The sequence below is a fragment of the Oncorhynchus gorbuscha genome, linkage group LG15 (assembly GCF_021184085.1).
Source record: "Oncorhynchus gorbuscha isolate QuinsamMale2020 ecotype Even-year linkage group LG15, OgorEven_v1.0, whole genome shotgun sequence".
NCBI lineage: Eukaryota > Metazoa > Chordata > Actinopteri > Salmoniformes > Salmonidae > Oncorhynchus > Oncorhynchus gorbuscha.
Window position 1 is genome coordinate 61175749 of NC_060187.1, and position 18506 is coordinate 61194254.

The window sequence follows — 18506 nt, forward strand, 5'->3', positions numbered from 1 at the left end:
GATTACATCTTTATCTCCTCAAGACACTCCTCTCCAGCCAACTCTAATCCCAGCTACAGTGAACGTGAATGAGGGGGAATCAGTGAGTATGATCTGCTCTACTGTAGCCCCCTGTCCCATTCTCCTTCCAACTCTGACATGGACCCCCAGACTAGGTGACAGTGTGAAGAAGAAAAAAAACAAGAGACTGGACCAAACTGAAGTCATGAGTTTTACTCTGACCTTCTACTGCATCATACCTCCATGGACAGACAATCTTCTTCACTGCTCTCTACAAACGAGAAGCTGGCAACAGTAATGTATCGTCTGAGAAAGGTCTCACGATCACTGTTCGATGTATGTCCAATTGTTATTCTGGTTATAATGGAATAAGTTAGGCCACATTTGTGTTGATAGGAAAGTCATGATGTTTTTCTTTCCCCACAGACCCTCCCAAGTACACCTCAGTGTCAGTCCGTCCCTCTGTGTTAGAGGGCAGCTCTGTGAGTCTGACCTGCAGCAGCAATGCCAACCCAGCAGTGAAGACCTACAACTGGTACAGAGTTCATGGAAAACTGTTCACATCACCGGAGTCTAAAAGAGTTCGTACTCTCCAGGTGTCTGCAGACAACAGATAGTTCTACTGTGAGGCCAGCAATTATCTTGGATTGCAGTCTACTATCATTCAACTAGGTGTGCCATGTACATTTAAAAACATTTTTTACAACTATATTGTAGCATGAACCAGATTGACCCACTGCTAGCAATGGGTCAGGGTGAAATGGTGCCCACCACAAAATTTAGTAAAAAAATTGAATTTTCTCTAACTGTTTACAGCCCTTCCCAGGAACACATTAGCGTCAGTCAGTCCCTCTAGTCCAGCGGTAGAGGGCAGCTCTGTGACTCTGACGTGTATAGCAGCAATGCCAACCCACCAGCGAAGACCTCACACCTAGTACAGAGTCAATGAGAGCAAGATGGTCCCAATGGATTCTAGATGTCAGTTTCTGGTCCTGTAGGATATCAGTGAGAGTTCTGTTGTGCGGTGAAGCACAAAATAGCTATGGCAAAGAGAGTTCCAACTTTGTGTATCTTTGTGAATCTGCACCACTGCCCCTCCACAACTACAGGTAGGCATACTGCTGTAACAATACAAATGTACTTTATTTCCATCATAGACTAAACAGATTATTGTGTATAATTAAATTGATTAAGATTATGCTATTACCTTTATAAATTTGTTAAGACTATTGGTAAACATACCAAATCCTGTCTCTTTACTTTTTGTAAGTAACAAACATGTCTTGTAGCCCCATATCAGTTTCATCCATAATCTGTTGCATGGCCATTGTCCTGTGGATTCTATAAATATATCAGGTAAAATGGACTTACTGTAATTGCTAAGCAAGTAGAATCTTGTATTTCATGGACATTCTTCAGAAATAGTCTTATATACATATACATATATATATATATGTATATATATATATATATATATATATATATATATATATATATATATATATATATATATATATATATATATATATATATATATATATATATATATATATATATATATATATATATATATATATATATATATATATAATCTTAGTTAACCCAGAACTAAAATCTAGCGTAATTTGGTCATTGGTAGTCTGTGAGAAATGAATATATATATATATATGGTAATATATCAGTTTCAATATTTCCGTTCCAATCTTTCTCTTCATCTCTATTCACTATCAGATTATCCAGAGGACTGAAGGTATGTCTGTAGCACTTCATCTAGAAATGACATAATAATTGGTCATTTCTTTTTGTTTGTACGAGTTTTGAACTCAGTAATAGGTATCTTATTGTAATTACCTAGACATTACATGGTAGTAGTCTTTATGTTGTATTTTTCTGGTGCTTAAATACTGTATTACAGAATTACTTATTGTGTGACATGTCCTCATGTCTGCCAACAGGCAGTAGGTAACACATACGCCACACTACAGATCTCCAACGTGACCTCTACTTGTGAGGTCATACAGGCGAAAGCACCCTTTAGGCTAGTATTAGTGATTTGCACACCAAAGAAATCAAAGTAGTTCTAGCACTTTTGGAATTGTGTATACAATTATAATTTATTTGACCACACATGACATACGTGTGTGTGTGTGTGTGTGTGTGTGTGTGTGTGTGTGTGTGTGTGTGTGTGTGTGTGTGTGTGTGTGTGTGTGTGTGTGTGTGTGTGTGTGTGTGTGTGTGTGTGTGCATGGATGCGAGCATGTTTGTGTGTGTGACAGAGGAAAGAGTGTGGCTGCAGAGGAGCACGGAGAGAGCCCAGTGGCAGCGATATGTGAACGCTGCAGAGGGGAGAGCGGCAGTCACACCATGAGCGTAGCTCTGCATTCACAGTTTCCGCTCAACCTGAGAGACGTGAATACAGGGAATAGACCTCATCAGAATCGTTTTAATCTCAGATAAATGTAAATAACAAGCTTAAATCAAGCTTTTAACCTTGTCATCTCCAAATATTTCAGTTTATCCATCCATTTCCACCCTTTATGTTTCTTTCAGTTCATGTTTATTTCAGATTTTATTGCAAATTTCTATACAGCCGTCTACAAAATATCGCAGCACCCCCACCCCAATAAGAAAACACACTACCCTCCCCTGTGTCCAATAAAAAACCATAGTACCCTCCTGTGTCCAATAAGAAAACACTCTCCCCTCCCCTGTGTCCAATAAGAAAACACACTACCCTCCCCTGTGTCCAATAAAAAACCATACTACCCTCCTGTGTCCAATAAGAAAACACTCTCCCCTCCCCTGTGTCCAATAAGAAAACACACTACCCTCCCCTGTGTCCAATAAAAAACCATACTACCCTCCTGTGCCCAATAAAGAAAACACACTACCCTCCCCTCTGCCCAATAAAAAACTACACTACCCTCCTCTGTGCCCAATAAAGAAAACACACTACCCTCCCCTGTGCCCAATTTAAAAAACACACTACCCTCCCCTGTGCCCAATTTAAAAAGCACACTACCCTCCCCTGTGCCCAATAAAAAACCACACTACACTCCCCTGTGCCCAATTTAAAAAAACACACTACCCTCCCCTGTGCCCAATTTAAAAAACACACTACCCTCCCCTGTGCCCAATAAAAAACACACTACCCTCCCCTGTGCCCAATTTAAAAAACACACTACCCTCCCCTGTGCCCAATTTAAAAAACACACTACCCTCCCCTGTGCCCAATAAAAAACCACTCTACCCTCCCCTGTATCCAATAAAAAACCACACTACCCTCCCCTGTGTCCAATAAAAAACACACTACCCTCCCCTGTGTCCAATAAAAACCACCCTCCCCTCCCCTGTGTCCAATAAAAAACACACTACCCTCCCCTGTGTCCAATAAAAAACACACTACCCTCCCCTGTGTCCAATAAAAAACCACCTTCCCCCTCCCGTGTCCAATAAAAACCACCCTCCCTCCCCTGTGTCCAATAAAAACCACCCTCCCTCCCCTGTGTCCAATAAAAACCACACTACCCTCCCCTGTGCCCAATTTAAAAACACACTACCCTCCCCTGTGCCCAATAAAAAACCACTCTACCCTCCCCTGTGTCCAATAAAAAACCACACTACCCTCCCCTGTGTCCAATAAAAAACACACTACCCTCCCCTGTGTCCAATAAAAACCACCCTCCCCTCCCCTGTGTCCAATAAAAACCACCCTCCCCTCCCCTGTGTCCAATAAAAAACACACTACCCTCCCCTGTGTCCAATAAAAAACCACCTTCCCCTCCCGTGTCCAATAAAAACCACCCTCCCTCCCCTGTGTCCAATAAAAACCACCCTCCCCTCCCCTGTGTCCAATAAAAACCACCCTCCCCTCCCCTGTGTCCAATAAAAAACCACCTTCCCCTCCCGTGTCCAATAAAAAACCACCTTCCCCTCCGGTGTCCAATAAAAAACCACCCTCCCATGTGTCCAATAAAAAAACACCCTTCCCTGTGTCCAATAAAAAAAACACCCTTCCCTGTGTCCAATAAAAAACCACCCTCCCATGTGTCCAATTAAAAAACACCCTTCCCTGTGTCCAATAAAAAAACACCCTTCTCTGTGTCCAATAAAAAAACACCCTTCTCTGTGTCCAATAAAAAACCACCCTTCTCTGTGTCCAATAAAAAACCACCATTCCCTGTGTCCAATAAAAAACCACCCTCCCATGTGTCCAATAAAAAACCACCTGCCCCTCCCGTGTCCAATAAAAAACCACCTTCCCCTCCCGTGTCCAATAAAAAACCACTTGCCCCTCCCGTGTCCAATAAAAAACCACCGTCCCCTCCCGTGTCCAATAAAAAACCACCTGCCCCTCCCGTGTCCAATAAAAAACCACCTTCCCCTCCCGTGTCCAATAAAAAAACACCTGCCCCTCCCGTGTCCAATAAAAAAACCACCTTCCCCTCCCGTGTCCAATAAAAAACCACCTGCCCCTCCCATGTGTCCAATAAAAAACCACCTTCCCCTCCCGTGTCCAATAAAAAACCACCCTCCCCTGTATCCAATAAAAAAAGCACAACCCTCCCCAAAGCAAAAAATAAGTTGCACGTTCTCCCCTATTTTGGACCTCCCCTCCCCCTAGAAATTTTTGTACGGTCCTTAAGTCACTTTGGATAAGAGTGTTTGCTAAATGGCATTTATAATATATATACTGTAATATTATATACGCAACGCTGAAGGGTTTACAGTGCCTTTCAAAAGTATTCACCCCATTGCCGTTTTTCCTATTTTGTTTCATTACAACTTGTAATTTAAATTGACTTTTACTTGGATTTCATGTAATACACAAAATAGTCCAAATTGGAGAAGTGAAATGAAAAAAAAAATGAAAAAAATGGAAAAGTGGTGCGTGCATATGTATGCACCCCCTTTGCTATGAAGCCCCTGAATAAGATCTGGTGCAACCAATTGCCTTCAGAAGTCAATAATTAGTTAGATTGCACACAGGTGGACTTTATTTTAAGTGTCACATGATCTGTCACATGATCTCAGTATACATACACCTGTTCTGAAAGGCCCCATAGTCTTTAACACCACCAAGCAAGCGGCACTATGAAGACCAAGGAGCTCTCCAAACAGGTCAGGGACAAAGTTGTGGAGAACTACAGATCAGGGTTGGGTTATAAAAAAATATCCAAAACTTTGAACATTCCACGGAGCACCATTAAATCTATTATAACAAAATGGAAAGAATATGGCACCACAACAAACCTGCCATGAGAGGGCCTCCCACCAAATCTCACGGACCAGTAAAAAAGAGGGCATTAATCATAGAGGCAACACAGAGACCAAAGATAACCCTGAAGGAGCTGCAAAGCTCCACAGCGGAGATGGGAGTATCTGTCCATAGGGTCACTTTAAGCCATACACTCCACAGAGCTGGGCTTTGCGGAAGAGTGGCCAGAAAAAAACATTGATTAAAGGAAAAAATAAGCAAACATGTTTGGTGTTCGCCAAAAGGCATGTGGGAGACAACCCAAACATATGGAAGAAGGTACTCTGGTCAGATGAAACTAAAATGTAGTTTTTTGGCCATCAAGGAAAATGCTATGTCTGGTGCAAACCCAACACCCCCCCCCATTACCCCGAGGACACCATCCCCACAGTGAAGCATGGTGGTGGCAGCATCATGCTGTGGGAATGTTTTTCATCGTCAGGGACTGGGAAACTGGTCAGAATTGAAGAAATGATGGATGGGGATAAATATAGGGAAATTCTTGAGGGAATTCAGTTTCAGTCTTCCAGAGATTTGAGACTGGGATGGAGGTTCACCTTCCAGCAGGACAATGACCCTAAGCATACTACTAAAGCAACACTCGAGTGGTTTAAGGGGAAACATTTAAATGTCTTGGAATGGCCGAGTCAAAGCCCAGACCTCAATCCAATTGAGAATATGTGGTATGACTTAAAGATTGCTGTACCCCAGCGGAGCCCATCCAACTTGAAGGAGCTGGAGCAGTTTTGCCTTGAAGAATGGTCAAAAATCTCAGTGGCTAGATGTGCCAAGCTTATAGAGACATACCCCAAGAGACTTGCAGCTGTAATTGCTGCAAACGGTGGCTCTACAAGATATTGACTTTGGGGGAGGGATGAATAATTATGCACACTCAGTTAAGTTTTCTGTTTTTTTGTCTTATTTCTTGTTTGTGTCACTATAGAAAAATATTTTGCATGTTCGTAGTGCATGTTGTGTAAATCAAATGATGCAAACCCCCCAAAAATCTATTTCAATTCCAGGTTGTAAGGGAACAAAACAGGAAAAATGCCAAGTGGGTTGAATACTTTCGCAAGCCACTGTATAAATTTTGTAGGAAAACATTTATATCAATTCATCATCAAAGAGACTTTTATTAATTTTTTAATTGTACATTTATGATATCCACATTAAAGTCTGCTTTTAAACCTTCTTTGAAATGTAGCCCATTGAGTAGTAGCTATGGAAAGCAGGAAGTTATGCAAAATGTCAAATGTGTAATATCCATCAGCCACATATGTCTTGAACAGTTATTGCCCCATTAATCTGGAACTCGTTGTAAAAACTAAACTTGAAACTTGAATATTTCATTACATTTGTGTATTTAAATATAAAAAGGAGAAGCAAAGAGAAATATTGCAAGGGGCTATAGCTTTGTGTGTAACTTACTAGCCACTGGATTATATATTTGTGAACATTTAAAGGAATCAGCAGATGTTGCCCTCCTTGTGAAGCTTGATGTATCTCACTAGTACATTTGAGTTTTAAAAAATCTGATGATCATTTGATATTACAGAGGGAGGCTAGCGCTTGGGGGTTGACGCTTATTCAGTGAAGGAAATGTCTGTGTCTTGCAAACAGCAGCGCCACTCCTTCTGACTGTCTACTACAGTGACAGGCAGCTGGACAACAGAACACCACTCCAGGTGTCATTTATAAAGCCTGAATTGTACATTGGATTTGAACAGACGACCATCGCGTGAATACTGGTAAGAGGTTGCAGACACTATTTCTGTTTGTACTATTTCTGTTATGGTAATTAATGCGACTGTTATGGTTTTGCTATGTGGAGTGCAACATGTTAAAGTGTATGTTCACAGGTGTTGATATTTTCAGATGAGTTGTATTTGGGAACACATTTCAGATATTTATTGCATCAAATTAAAATCGAATTGTAGATATTGTCAAGTTCAACTAGGTTACATTTTCTTTAGTGTGTCAGGTATAGGCTAAATCTACATTTTCTTTAGTGTGTCAGGTATAGGCTAAATCTACATTTTCTTTAGTGTGTCAGGTATAGGCTAAATCTACATTTTCTTTAGTGTGTCAGGTATAGGCTAAATCTACATTTTCTTTAGTGTGTCAGGTATAGGCTAAATCTACATTTTCTTTAGTGTGTCAGGTATAGGCTAAATCTACATTTTCCCAAAATCAACCTAATCAGCTCATAGCTCTATACACTGAATACATTTCTATTGGTCAGTATTTTCAATGGAAATGAATCTACACCCAAAACATGAACCTGTTTGACTTTATTATGCTCAATTTAGGTATTTATACCTACTCAGAATCAACACCTTCTTCATTGGCTTTAGGGTATAATTGAATCACGTATTTTTTATTCTATATTTATTATGTGAGAAATATGTTCATATTACTATGATTCAAAACTCATTCTGATACAAATTATTGTGGTGTAGCCAACATGTCAAATAAAAAAGCAAGAAAACTCACAATGTCTTGTGGAGAATAGGGTCAATGTGGTTTCAGTACTCTACACTCAATCTGTGTGGAATCATTCTGTTAATGACAAATCAAAACTAAAATGTCAACATTTTGATGTGTTTAACTTTAATTAAAAGTTATTTTCACTGTTAGTTTTATGTTTAAAAAAAAATAAGACAATGTACTGAATGTGTGTGTGTGTCTGTTTGTCCAGACAGTGAGCTCATCTTGCCATTTCTGACACAGAGAATCATGCACATCACAGGAGCTGAAAGACTCATCCTCATTGGTTATCTACTGCAAGGTGGGTCGCTGTGGGAAAGGCTGGGTCTGATGCACTGCTTTCTGGTGTCTCCCATTGCACGTTATCATTTACTTTTTATAGGTTATCTGTAGCTAGGCTTCCATCCAATTGGAGACACATTATCATGTGAATATTTAAATATCTGCATGAAGAAAATATGAGAATGCGATGGAAACACTATGAACTTTAGATTTTTATTTGGTACTTGAAAATGTAAGCAAACAAGTACATGTTGTGTGCACTATGTCATCATGCAATGATTTCTATAAGTCCATTTGGTGGAAACACACCACTGGTGGGAAATTGCACATATTTTCTTTATCGGATTTTAGAATATTCGCATGAAAATGTGTCGCCAATTGTGTCGCCAATGTAAACTTAGCTACCCCCCTCATTATTTATTTTTTAATACGATATGACTTTACTCTCATGAAAACTGGATGGAAACATGGTTAGTGTTCTGATCCTTATTAAAAGCCCAGCGCAGTCAACATTCAGTTTTTCCTGTGTTTTGTATCATATTTATACAACAGCTGATGAACTAACACTGTACAAATGTGATTGGTGTTATTTCCTGATAGTTGCTGGTTGAAATTCAGGACCTTCTAAACAGCAGGTTTTGCGTGGGTGGAGTTTTGGCTTCACTGGTGTCATCACCAGGGGGGTTAAGTTAATAGGTTTGAAACACTCTTTGTTATTGGTCTATCTGCCAATAACTTTGTTTTAAGGTTGCATATCCATTCTCTGCTCAGGTGGATTGATCCACACTGTGGTTAATGCACCATTTTGTTCCCTTCCCAACTCCAAGACAGTCCTAGCCAAATTGTTGCTTGAGAAATATATATTTTTTTAAACTATACAGTAAGTTGCTTTATTGTTAGCCAGAAATGATGTCAAATTGAGATAAAAACATTTGCACTTGGTTTTTAAAGCGATAGTTTATACAATCCATGTCTACTAGCATTGCTACATCCCCCCAAAATACTAATCAGATTATTCTGCACATCGCTAAATAACTAGCCCACATTTTATTTTACGGTTTGTAGGAAAAAAAACACCCTAGTGAAGTTGAAAAGAACCTAACACCCAGTCTAATAGTTTGTTGTGTGTATTTCAGGTGTTCTGTGCCTAGACTTTGCAGCTCTGATGCCTCAGAATATAGAGGCTCTCAGTGGATCTTGTGTGGCCATTCCCTGCTCATTTACACTGGGATCTGGATATGAGTCGTCCCTCACAGCTTCATGTAAAGGAATATGGAGGAAAGGGTGGAGAAGAGTACACGTGTTTGATTCTAGTCTCACAGGAACAGGCTTAAACACCATTCAAGGGAATCTAACTGGGAACTTGCAGCAGAAGGAATGCACCACCATCCTGAATGACTTCACATCTTATTTCAATGACTACTTTTGTTTCAGACTTGAATGTGACAATGCTCTGAAATATAATTTTCCAGGACGTGTCACAATTGATGTAAAAGGTAGAGTATCATTAGAATATGCCATTTCTGTCTTGTGATGTGTTGTGTTCACTTAAGTTGCAGGTTTGAACGGGCTGTACCTAATGCACTGCTCATGTAATAAAAGTCTTCTTCTTTTTTTTACTCCCTCAGAGTATCCATCCAAACCCACTCTAAGTCCAGCAACAGTGGAGGTGATGGAGGGGGCCTCAGTGAGTTTGATCTGCTCTGCCGCAGCCCCCTGTCCCTCACTCCCTCCAACTCTGACATGGACCCCCACACTGAGTGACAGTGTGGAGGATTTGCAGGAGACTCCGAATCGAGTCATAACTTCTCTCCTGAACTTTACCGCTTCACATGTCCACCATGGAGAGAAGATCTCCTGCACTGCGCTGTACAGACGACAAGCTGGCAAGAGTGATAAATCATCCAAAACTGATCTGACAGTCGCTGTTCTTTGTAAGTTTGATTCATGCATGGTAAGTTTGATTCATGTATGGTAAGTTGTTTATTTCTATAGAATTTGACAACTTTCTGTGCACTCTCCCTCAGACTCTCCCAAGAACACCTCAGTGTCAGTCAGTCCCTCTAGTTCAGCAATAGAGGGCAGCTCTGTGACTCTGACCTGCAGCAGCAATGCCAACCCAGCAGTGGGGAGCTACACCTGGTACAGAGTCAATCAAGAACAGGTCACAGAAGTGGGATCTAGCAGAATGCTAACTGTCCAGGTACCAGCAGATGACAGTTATTTCTACTGTGAAACCATCAATGACCATGGAGCCGAGAACTCATCTGTCGTTCAACTAGATGGAATATGTACGTACACAATGAAACCAAATATGAACAATATTTTCAACGATGGACAGTATCATAACACACACTAAATTGACATACAATATATATTGTTTCTTTCCCCCAGACCCTCCCAAGAACACCTCAGTGTCAGTCAGTCCCTCTGGTTCAGTGGTAGAGGGCAGCTCTGTGACTCTGACCTGCAGCAGCAATGCCAACCCAGCAGTGAAAAACTACACCTGGTACAGAGTCAATGGGACTGAGGCTGTCACTTTAGGATCTGGAGAGAGCTTCACCTTAGACAGTAAAGCAAGTGATAGTGGGGAGTACTGCTGTGAAGCGCTGCATGCCCTTGGTGCGGAAAAAGCCACAGTTGTTCTGCTGGATATTCAATGTAAGTTATATACATTATACTTTTGCAATGGTATGATAAGGGATGTAGTTTAAGGATTTTGGGCACTGGCCAGCCAGGATAGTAGACTGCCATTTTTACTAGCCCGGGTCCAAAATATGTGCCACGCAATATTTGAAAAGACAAAATGTCAGTAGCTGGCGGGCTAGTTGGGCACATTTTCTAGTGGCACGGTCTGAAAAGTACTAGTCACGGGTTAGTGTGCTAGCTTAATTTCCATCCCTGGGTATTATACAGTATAGCTCCTAGTGTAGGGCCAGAAACATAGAAGCATCAAGACGCTGCTAACACTTTACCATAAGGCTACATTATTTGGCATCAACTAATGTATCGTTAAATTGTGTCAATGCATTTGGTAACCATTTACCAATGGTAAAGGAACATGTCATATTTAAGCCATCATTTTGAAACGGTACATCTCGAACCTTTCACTAACATAGTTGATTCTAATCCATAACCTTATTGTAAAGTGTTACCAAGATGCCGTGTTACCAAGATGCTATAAACAGTCTATTTATAACTGGTTGAATATGACTCTGTGTTGAGGCACACATCCAGCTGCTGTGACCAGCCACACCTGGTGTGTGGCCAACGTCTGGGTCATGGGTTCACGCCAGTGCCCAGACTGTCTGGTCCAATGACAGTGAGCCATTGTCCTGTTGCGTGACAACCATGAATCTTTACTGTGTGTGTGTGTGTGTGTGTGTGTGTGTGTGTGTGTGTGTGTGTGTGTGTGTGTGTGTGTGTGTGTGTGTGTGTGTGTGTGTGTGTGTGTGTGTGTGTGTGTGTGTGTGTGTGTGTGTGTGTGTGTGTGTGTGTGTGTGTGTGTGTGTGTGTGTGTGTGTCAATGGACCTCCATCACTGAAGCCTGTTGTTGAGTTTGTATGGCAGTGTGAATATGTTTATGCATGGCTGTTTGTTCTGTATTGCCATTGGCAATCTAGTCAAGATTTGTGTTTTATCTCGAATGAAGGGTTACCGAAGACAAACCTAGAAAGCAAAATTATTATTGCCCAAATCCAGCCCCCATTTACAATCCTCCGGCGTGTTTATGTGGCCTAGTAAACACTTGGAATTACGGTCCAAAAGGGTGCCAGGTTTGATTGCCCTAACTTAGCCAGATCATTGCCATGAAAAAGCTAGACCTAGCCTATCAAGTTGGATACGGCCCACTTCTGGTGTAATTCAAAGTAGTAACTGGGCCACATCTACAGTATATGCCAGCCCAAGTTTGGCCCTTATTGTGGAAAGGATCTGGCTTAGGTATGGCAACTGAATCTGGCTCACAGCTGGCTTTATTGTATAGAATTACAGACATGTAGCATGGGAAGTATGGATAGGCAGACTAACACCACTGTTGAGAAGTGTATAATACACTGTTTTCTTCCAGATCCCCCCAAGACCACCTCAGTGTCAGTCAGTCCCTCTAGCTCAGTAGCAGAGGGCAGCTCTGTGACTCTGACCTGCAGCAGCAATGCTAACCCAGCAGTGAATAACTACACCTGGTACAGAGTTGAGGGATGGGAGAAGGACATTGTAGGGTCTGAAGAGAACCTCAACATCTTCAATGTAACCAGGCTTTCAAATGAACAGTACTACTGTGAGGCTCAGAATGTCCATGGACTGCAGAACTCTGAGGCCATCAATATCGATGTGACATGTATGTACTGTACAGTATTTATTTTACTGATTATGAATCACAATCACTCATTAATGTGAATGAACTATTAACAATAGTTGTGTCCTCCCTGTCTGTTCGGGGTAGTTGCTTCAGAGATCCAGAACACCTCTCGCTGCATCAGGATTTCAGCTACATCTCAGATCAGATGTTTCTGTGATAGCTTTGGAAACCCTGCTCCCACAGTGGTGTGGCAATTGGCTGGAGAGTCTGTCAATCACTCCACTAACACCATCATCAGGGAGGAACCAATGGGCTTAGCAGGCCTGAGGAGCTCCCTCACCATCCGCCAATCACAGGAAGAGGAAATACCGAGTCTGGTCTGCTTCAGCTCCAACATTGATGGTTTTGACAGCTTCTCATTTAACTTAACATCAATGGAAACATATGAAGGTACAGATGGGAGACAATTGTCCTGCTCTACAACAGAATTAGTTCCTAACAGTCCCCCCGGTCCCACTAACCATACAAGAGCTTGGAACTATAAGGGTCTATCTTTATTTTTGTCACAATTGAGTTATTGACATAGCCTTGTTCTGTTCAATGTTCTCTATGTATATAGTAAAAATACCCCTATTCATGTTGTTCAGTTCAAAAGAATACAAGATAAAAAAATGTCTGACACCATTCAAACCAATGAGGATTCGGAACTTTAAAGCCAACTATCTCAGAAACATCTTTATGCAGATAGAACCTCATAGTCCCAAGCTCTCACATCGCCAAATAAGACGGATATTTAATACAAAGAAGGAATGGCTGTGCTTGTTTTCCACCTCATTTGTTTTCTCTATGTTGTGATTGTGCAGGTTTCCACCTAATCTCTCTGTTGATTGGGGCTGGTGTGGGGGCAGGGGTGATGATGCTCCTATGTGCCCCACTGCTTCTCATCTGCAAGTAAGTGACTGACACAGGGGCCAGGGCAGGTACGATCATGTAAAAGACTATTTGGATAGATTGGTCCAATGTTTGTCTGGACTGGTATTTGACGACATTATCTTAACATCTCTGTTGTTTTGCTCTCGGGCATAGGAGAGCCAGGCAGTCACCAAACAAAAGACAGGAGGACACAGCAGAGTTCAGAGTGACTGATGAGGTAAGTACCTACACTGACATTCCGACATTGCACACGCGTATGTGCTCACAGTCTTAACAATGTGGAAAGGCATTGATATACATATTTCACAGGAGACTGTGCATGATATTGACATATCCTAGGTGCCACACACATTTCAGCACTGGTGTTGTTGTTGCAGTGAAAGATGGGAGGTAACTTGGCTGGTGGAAATAAAAATGTAAATATGCAAAACTGTGTGCATGAAGAGGAACTCAAGTCAGTTTAGGCTGCAGTGGTTCATTACTGTAATTGAGTCTTTTGCAGCCATATTGTCTGGATCTCATGTTAAACAACTAACGAACAACTACCAATTTCCTATCCCGTGGTTGATTTGCTCATATGATTGTTTTGCATTGTGTTTTGTGTGGACACCAGGCAGTCACAGCTAATAGGAGTCCACACAACAACAAAAAACTCTGCCAGTTAGCTTATAAACCCGTCTAATGTGATGCTTACCCCTCAGGCCCTCTTTCAGGAGGAGGACAATGTCTATGCCAATAAAACCATGCTGGATGAGGCCCTCGGGCCCAACAGGACAGTGGACAGGGAAATCGACGACACAGACCTCCTCCACTACGTCAACTTGAACTTCTCCAAACTCCAGGCCAAGGTGGCCAAGCAGGGGGGGAGGGGAGGGGGAGGGAGAGATCAGGGGAGTCGCCTCCAAAACGGCAGATTACGCAGTGATCCGTCTGCACTCCACAGGTAGTATCGAGGGAGGGGCTGGGAAGAAGGAGGCCAATCCTGCTCTGGAGCAGGGGGATCATGCTGAAGACCATGGAGCTAAAGTCTTAGAAGAAACTCAGGCAGGGCACGAGAGTGATGGGCTGCCAGAGCTACAGGGCATGACTAATTCTGCCCTCAGGGTCCAGGAGTCTACAAAGGCTCCACTGGGACAATCTGAGCAGCACAACACAGCAGAAACTGCTGTGGATGAGGTGCCACTGCTTTCTGAGTAGAAAGATTCCTCTAATGGTGAAGAGGAGGTAAGGTATGGGAACATATGTCATGGTCAGGTCATATCTGAGGCAAATTAGGGAAAATCTCAGTTAGATAGGAGGAAGAGGAGGAGAGTATAAAGGCACAGTAAGCTGCTGTATAGAGGGAGTAAAGCTTATGTGCAGTTAAGCTAGTGCAAGGTTGTGAAAAATCACCCATAATGCACTGCAGAGACATTATCGTCACCTTTCAAACTGTAGAAACACTATGTCCACCTTTTTTTAACACCAGTTATTCTACAGTGTCTGTTCATTAGTTAGATTTTGATCTCTATATATACAAGTATGTGGACACCCCTTCAAATTAATGGATTTGGCATCAAATTAAATCCAATTAGGGAATACATTAGATTTTGTCCTGCTGATCTACACAACCAACTCCACATTTTCAAAGTGAAATAACAATTATACAAAACGTTTTTTTTTTTACAATTTAATAGAACAAAAAACAACAAAGATGTCTTGATTGCGAATGTCTTCACACCCCAGAGGTAATACTTGGTGGAAGCACCTTTGGCCGCTATTATAGCTGTGAATCATTTTGAATAAGATTCTACAAACTTTGCACAACTCTTAGGGTAACACATACCCATTGTTTTTGTCAAAATAGCTCAAGCTCAGTAAATATGGTTTGGGAGTCATTGATGGACTGCAATATTCAAACCTTGTCACTGATTGTAAAGCAGATATGTCAGTACAATCCACAATACTTGAAAATGCAGAGGGTTTCACTGTAGTTCTGGATTTGGCCTGTGGTTTTTCATTTAGGACAAAAAGTGCATTTATTTGCTGTGTTATCTTGCAGTATTACTTAACAGCCTTGTAGCAAACAGAATGGATGATTTGGAGTGTTTTAAAAAAGACACAGGCTTCCTCCTTTTTACTTTTCTATACAGGCCAGTAAATGTGGAGTGAATGCAATGTTGTTGATCCTCCTGTTTGTGGCAGCAACATCGTGTTATTGGTATGCTTGACCCCAGCAGGGATTGGGGAGTTTGTCAGGATCATAATAAATATGAAGGTAGCAAAGCCCAGATAAAACGTTAGAGACCCTCCCAGTCTTCTGAATACCAAACACTGGGATAGAGTTTAATTTTTCAGCGAGTCAATTAGACACATTTTAATCTCAAAGACAAACAAGAATGGCTTTCCAATAGCCGTTGAGTGTTTCTGAATGGTCCAGTCTCAGTCCTGACTTAAATCTGCTGGATTCAATCCAGATTCAATCTGTATCGCCGAAGTCAAATCAAATGAAAATCAAATCAAAGAAGCTGATTTTCAGTCTCTCAGTCGCAGCTTTGATGCACCTGTACTGTCTCCAGAAGATCCGTGTTAAAGCTGGATTGAAATTTAAAGGCAATGTTCCCGCGTTCGCGGAGACTGCATTCACGTTAAACGCGGCAAATGTCGGCTCAATCAGAAATGACATTTTTAAGTAGATCTTCTGTGATACTTCAGCGATACGGATTGAATCCAGCCCAAGGTTTGAATATTGCTGTCCATCAATGACTCCCAACCAAATTTGTATTTTGACAAAAACAATGGGTATGTGTTACCCTATGAGGTGTGCAAAGTTGTTAGAGTCTAATTCAAAATTATTCACAGCCCTAATGACTGCCAAATGTGCTTCCACCAAGAATTTACTCTGGGTTGTGAAAACATACGTAATTAAGAGAGCTCCGTTAAATGTTTTTATTTATTCATTTGGAAAATGTTTTATAATTTTTCTTTCACTTTTAAAATGTTGTGTAAATTGTGTACATCCGTAAGAAAACAATCAAATGTATTTTTTTAATGCAGCAAAATGTAAAGACTGTGCAGGGGGTGTGTAGACGTTCACTAGGCTCTGTGTATGTTATTTTTATTCTGACTTTTTAACTGTGTTTTTATAGATTAGTGTCATTCCGTACATACATTTTCAAATAATTCAATTTAATCTCGCAACAGTTTTTAAGAGTGTGATATTTTTGTTTGTTTTCCCCTGAGTTGTTCCGCTTCTATGAATATGTAACTTAGTGTTACAGAAAATGTGTATTTATGAACTTACAAATTGTGTGTGATGGTTAGGAATCACTTCAACATGTTGTATTTTTGTTATTAATGTTTATTTTTGTGTTTAAAAAAAATTGTATTTGCAATGAATACAGGTGAATATAGGTTACAAGCAGTCAGTAATTTCAGCATGAAGCAGTAATTATGTATAGTAAGAAGACAGTAATGATGTACATTGCAATGTTGAACAAATATTAAAACATGGTGTCAGTTGCATAGCATCTACACAATAGCACATCCTGAAATATGGGAAATTCCTAAACAGTGAAGCATTTCTATTTTGACAGCCAAGTAAGCACATATTGCATTGATGTAACACACGATGTTCAAACCCACTTTGAATGACGTCATTAAATTCTGTTTCCTGCCATTTTGGTCTTGACTGACTTATTATTTAAAAGTACAGTTAAGGCAACGACCGGGACATGAATTGCTAACAATCCAGATATAAAGCACTAGTCAAAAGTTTGGACACACCTACTCATTCAAGGGGTTTACTTTATTTGTACTATTTTCTACATTGTTGAATATTAGTGAAGACATCAAAACTATGAAATTATACATTTGGAATCATGTAGTAACCAAAAAAGTGTTGAAAATATATTTTATATTCTTCAAAGTAGCCTTCCTTTGCCTTGATGACAGCTCTGTACACTCTTGGAATTCTCTCAACCAGCTTCATGAGGAATGCTTTTCCAACAGTCTTGAAGGAGTCCCCACATACAGTGGGGGCAAAAAAAAATGTAGTCAGCCACCAATTGTGCAAGTTCTCCCACTTTACAAGATGAGAGAGGCCTGTAATTTTCATCATAGGTACACTTCAACTATGACAGACAAAATTAGAAAAAAAAATCCAGAAAATCACATTGTAAGATTTTTAATGAATTTATTTGCAAATTATGGTGGAAAATAAGTATTTGGTCACCTACAAACAAGCAAGATTTCTGGCTCTCACAGACCTGTAACTTCTTCTTTAAGAGGCTCCTCTGTCCTCCAAAAAATATTACAAATAAAGAAAAACCCTTGAATGAGTAGGTGTGTCCACACATTTGACTGGGTGTGATACAAATATTTACAGATATTTACAAACCTTAATACTTTTTTTTTACTATGAATGAAACTTCCTCTGATATTTTGACATCAGTATACTGGGTTGTGTAGTTTTCTTCATCTGAGCTGCTGCTGTGGCTTGCCCTGCAGTGGCGAGGGTCAGAACTACAGACTGTCTGGTGTCCTGGCTTTACTCTGAACATGACCTCAGAGTACCTGATCTCCACGTCATCCTCACTTCTCCCTGTCTCTGTGTCCATGTTTGGCTCGATGGTGGGCTTCAAAGCATACACTTTCTTAATCTTCTCGTAGTCATCGCACTTATCAGTCTAAATATAGAAAGAGATTTATACAAAAAGGATCCCTAATGAAGCAGCTCAAATGTTGATATTTTGTAAACCTAGAGAATATTAACTGTCTTGGGCAGTCAGATTTTTTTGTAAATTATTCTTAGCAAATATCTTAAGGCTGTGTGAATTAATTGACCTTTTCCAAACTATCAAGTGCTAACATCAAGGTCCAGTACAACACATGAAGTAATTCTCAATTTTCTTTGCGGTTGTGATACCCCTGCTGCTACTGCTGGACTGTCTGTACAAATGTCCTTCTAAACGTTCTCTTGCTCTTTTTTTCCATCAGTATTTCTCCTACTACACATTTTCTATGATGTAAGATGCACCACCAATAGAATTACATAATTTACAGGATATCTGTGTACTCTTACCTCAATATTCTGTTTCAGTAACTGTCACGGATGAATAGGAGTGGAATGTTTGAGTCAGGTGCAGAGAACAGAGGGTTCAAGAAAACTAGGTAATTTATTCCGGCACAAACGGTCATGCCCAAACACAGGGCGGAAAACACTGACCAACCCAAAACACAGGGTAAAACGGTCCGGAGCACAAAACC

The 18506-nt window shown here is 40.7% G+C and overlaps 1 protein-coding gene across 1 annotated transcript; it reads left to right on the plus strand.

The window, feature by feature from the left end:
• The first annotated feature begins 6860 nt into the window (after positions 1 to 6860).
• Positions 6861 to 16917, plus strand: LOC123997131 (sialoadhesin-like). Its single transcript, XM_046301209.1, has 11 exons — positions 6861 to 7005; positions 7956 to 8045; positions 9163 to 9522; positions 9655 to 9960; positions 10054 to 10317; positions 10421 to 10687; positions 12096 to 12365; positions 12471 to 12776; positions 13190 to 13277; positions 13413 to 13476; positions 13961 to 16917. The coding sequence occupies exons 2-11, from the start codon at positions 7994 to 7996 to the stop codon at positions 14204 to 14206; spliced, it is 2223 nt and encodes a 740-aa protein (XP_046157165.1). The 5' UTR covers positions 6861 to 7005; positions 7956 to 7993; the 3' UTR covers positions 14207 to 16917.
• Positions 16918 to 18506: the final 1589 nt, after the last annotated feature.

Excerpts from the sequence above, each read along its gene's own strand:
- LOC123997131 (XM_046301209.1), top strand. The coding sequence starts at position 7,994 with ATGCACATCACAGGAGCTGAAAGACTCATCCTCATTGGTTATCTACTG. Across the intron at positions 9,523-9,654 it reads TGTCACAATTGATGTAAAAG|AGTATCCATCCAAACCCACT; the intron begins GTAGAGTATCAT and ends TTACTCCCTCAG. Across the intron at positions 13,278-13,412 it reads CCACTGCTTCTCATCTGCAA|GAGAGCCAGGCAGTCACCAA; the intron begins GTAAGTGACTGA and ends TCTCGGGCATAG.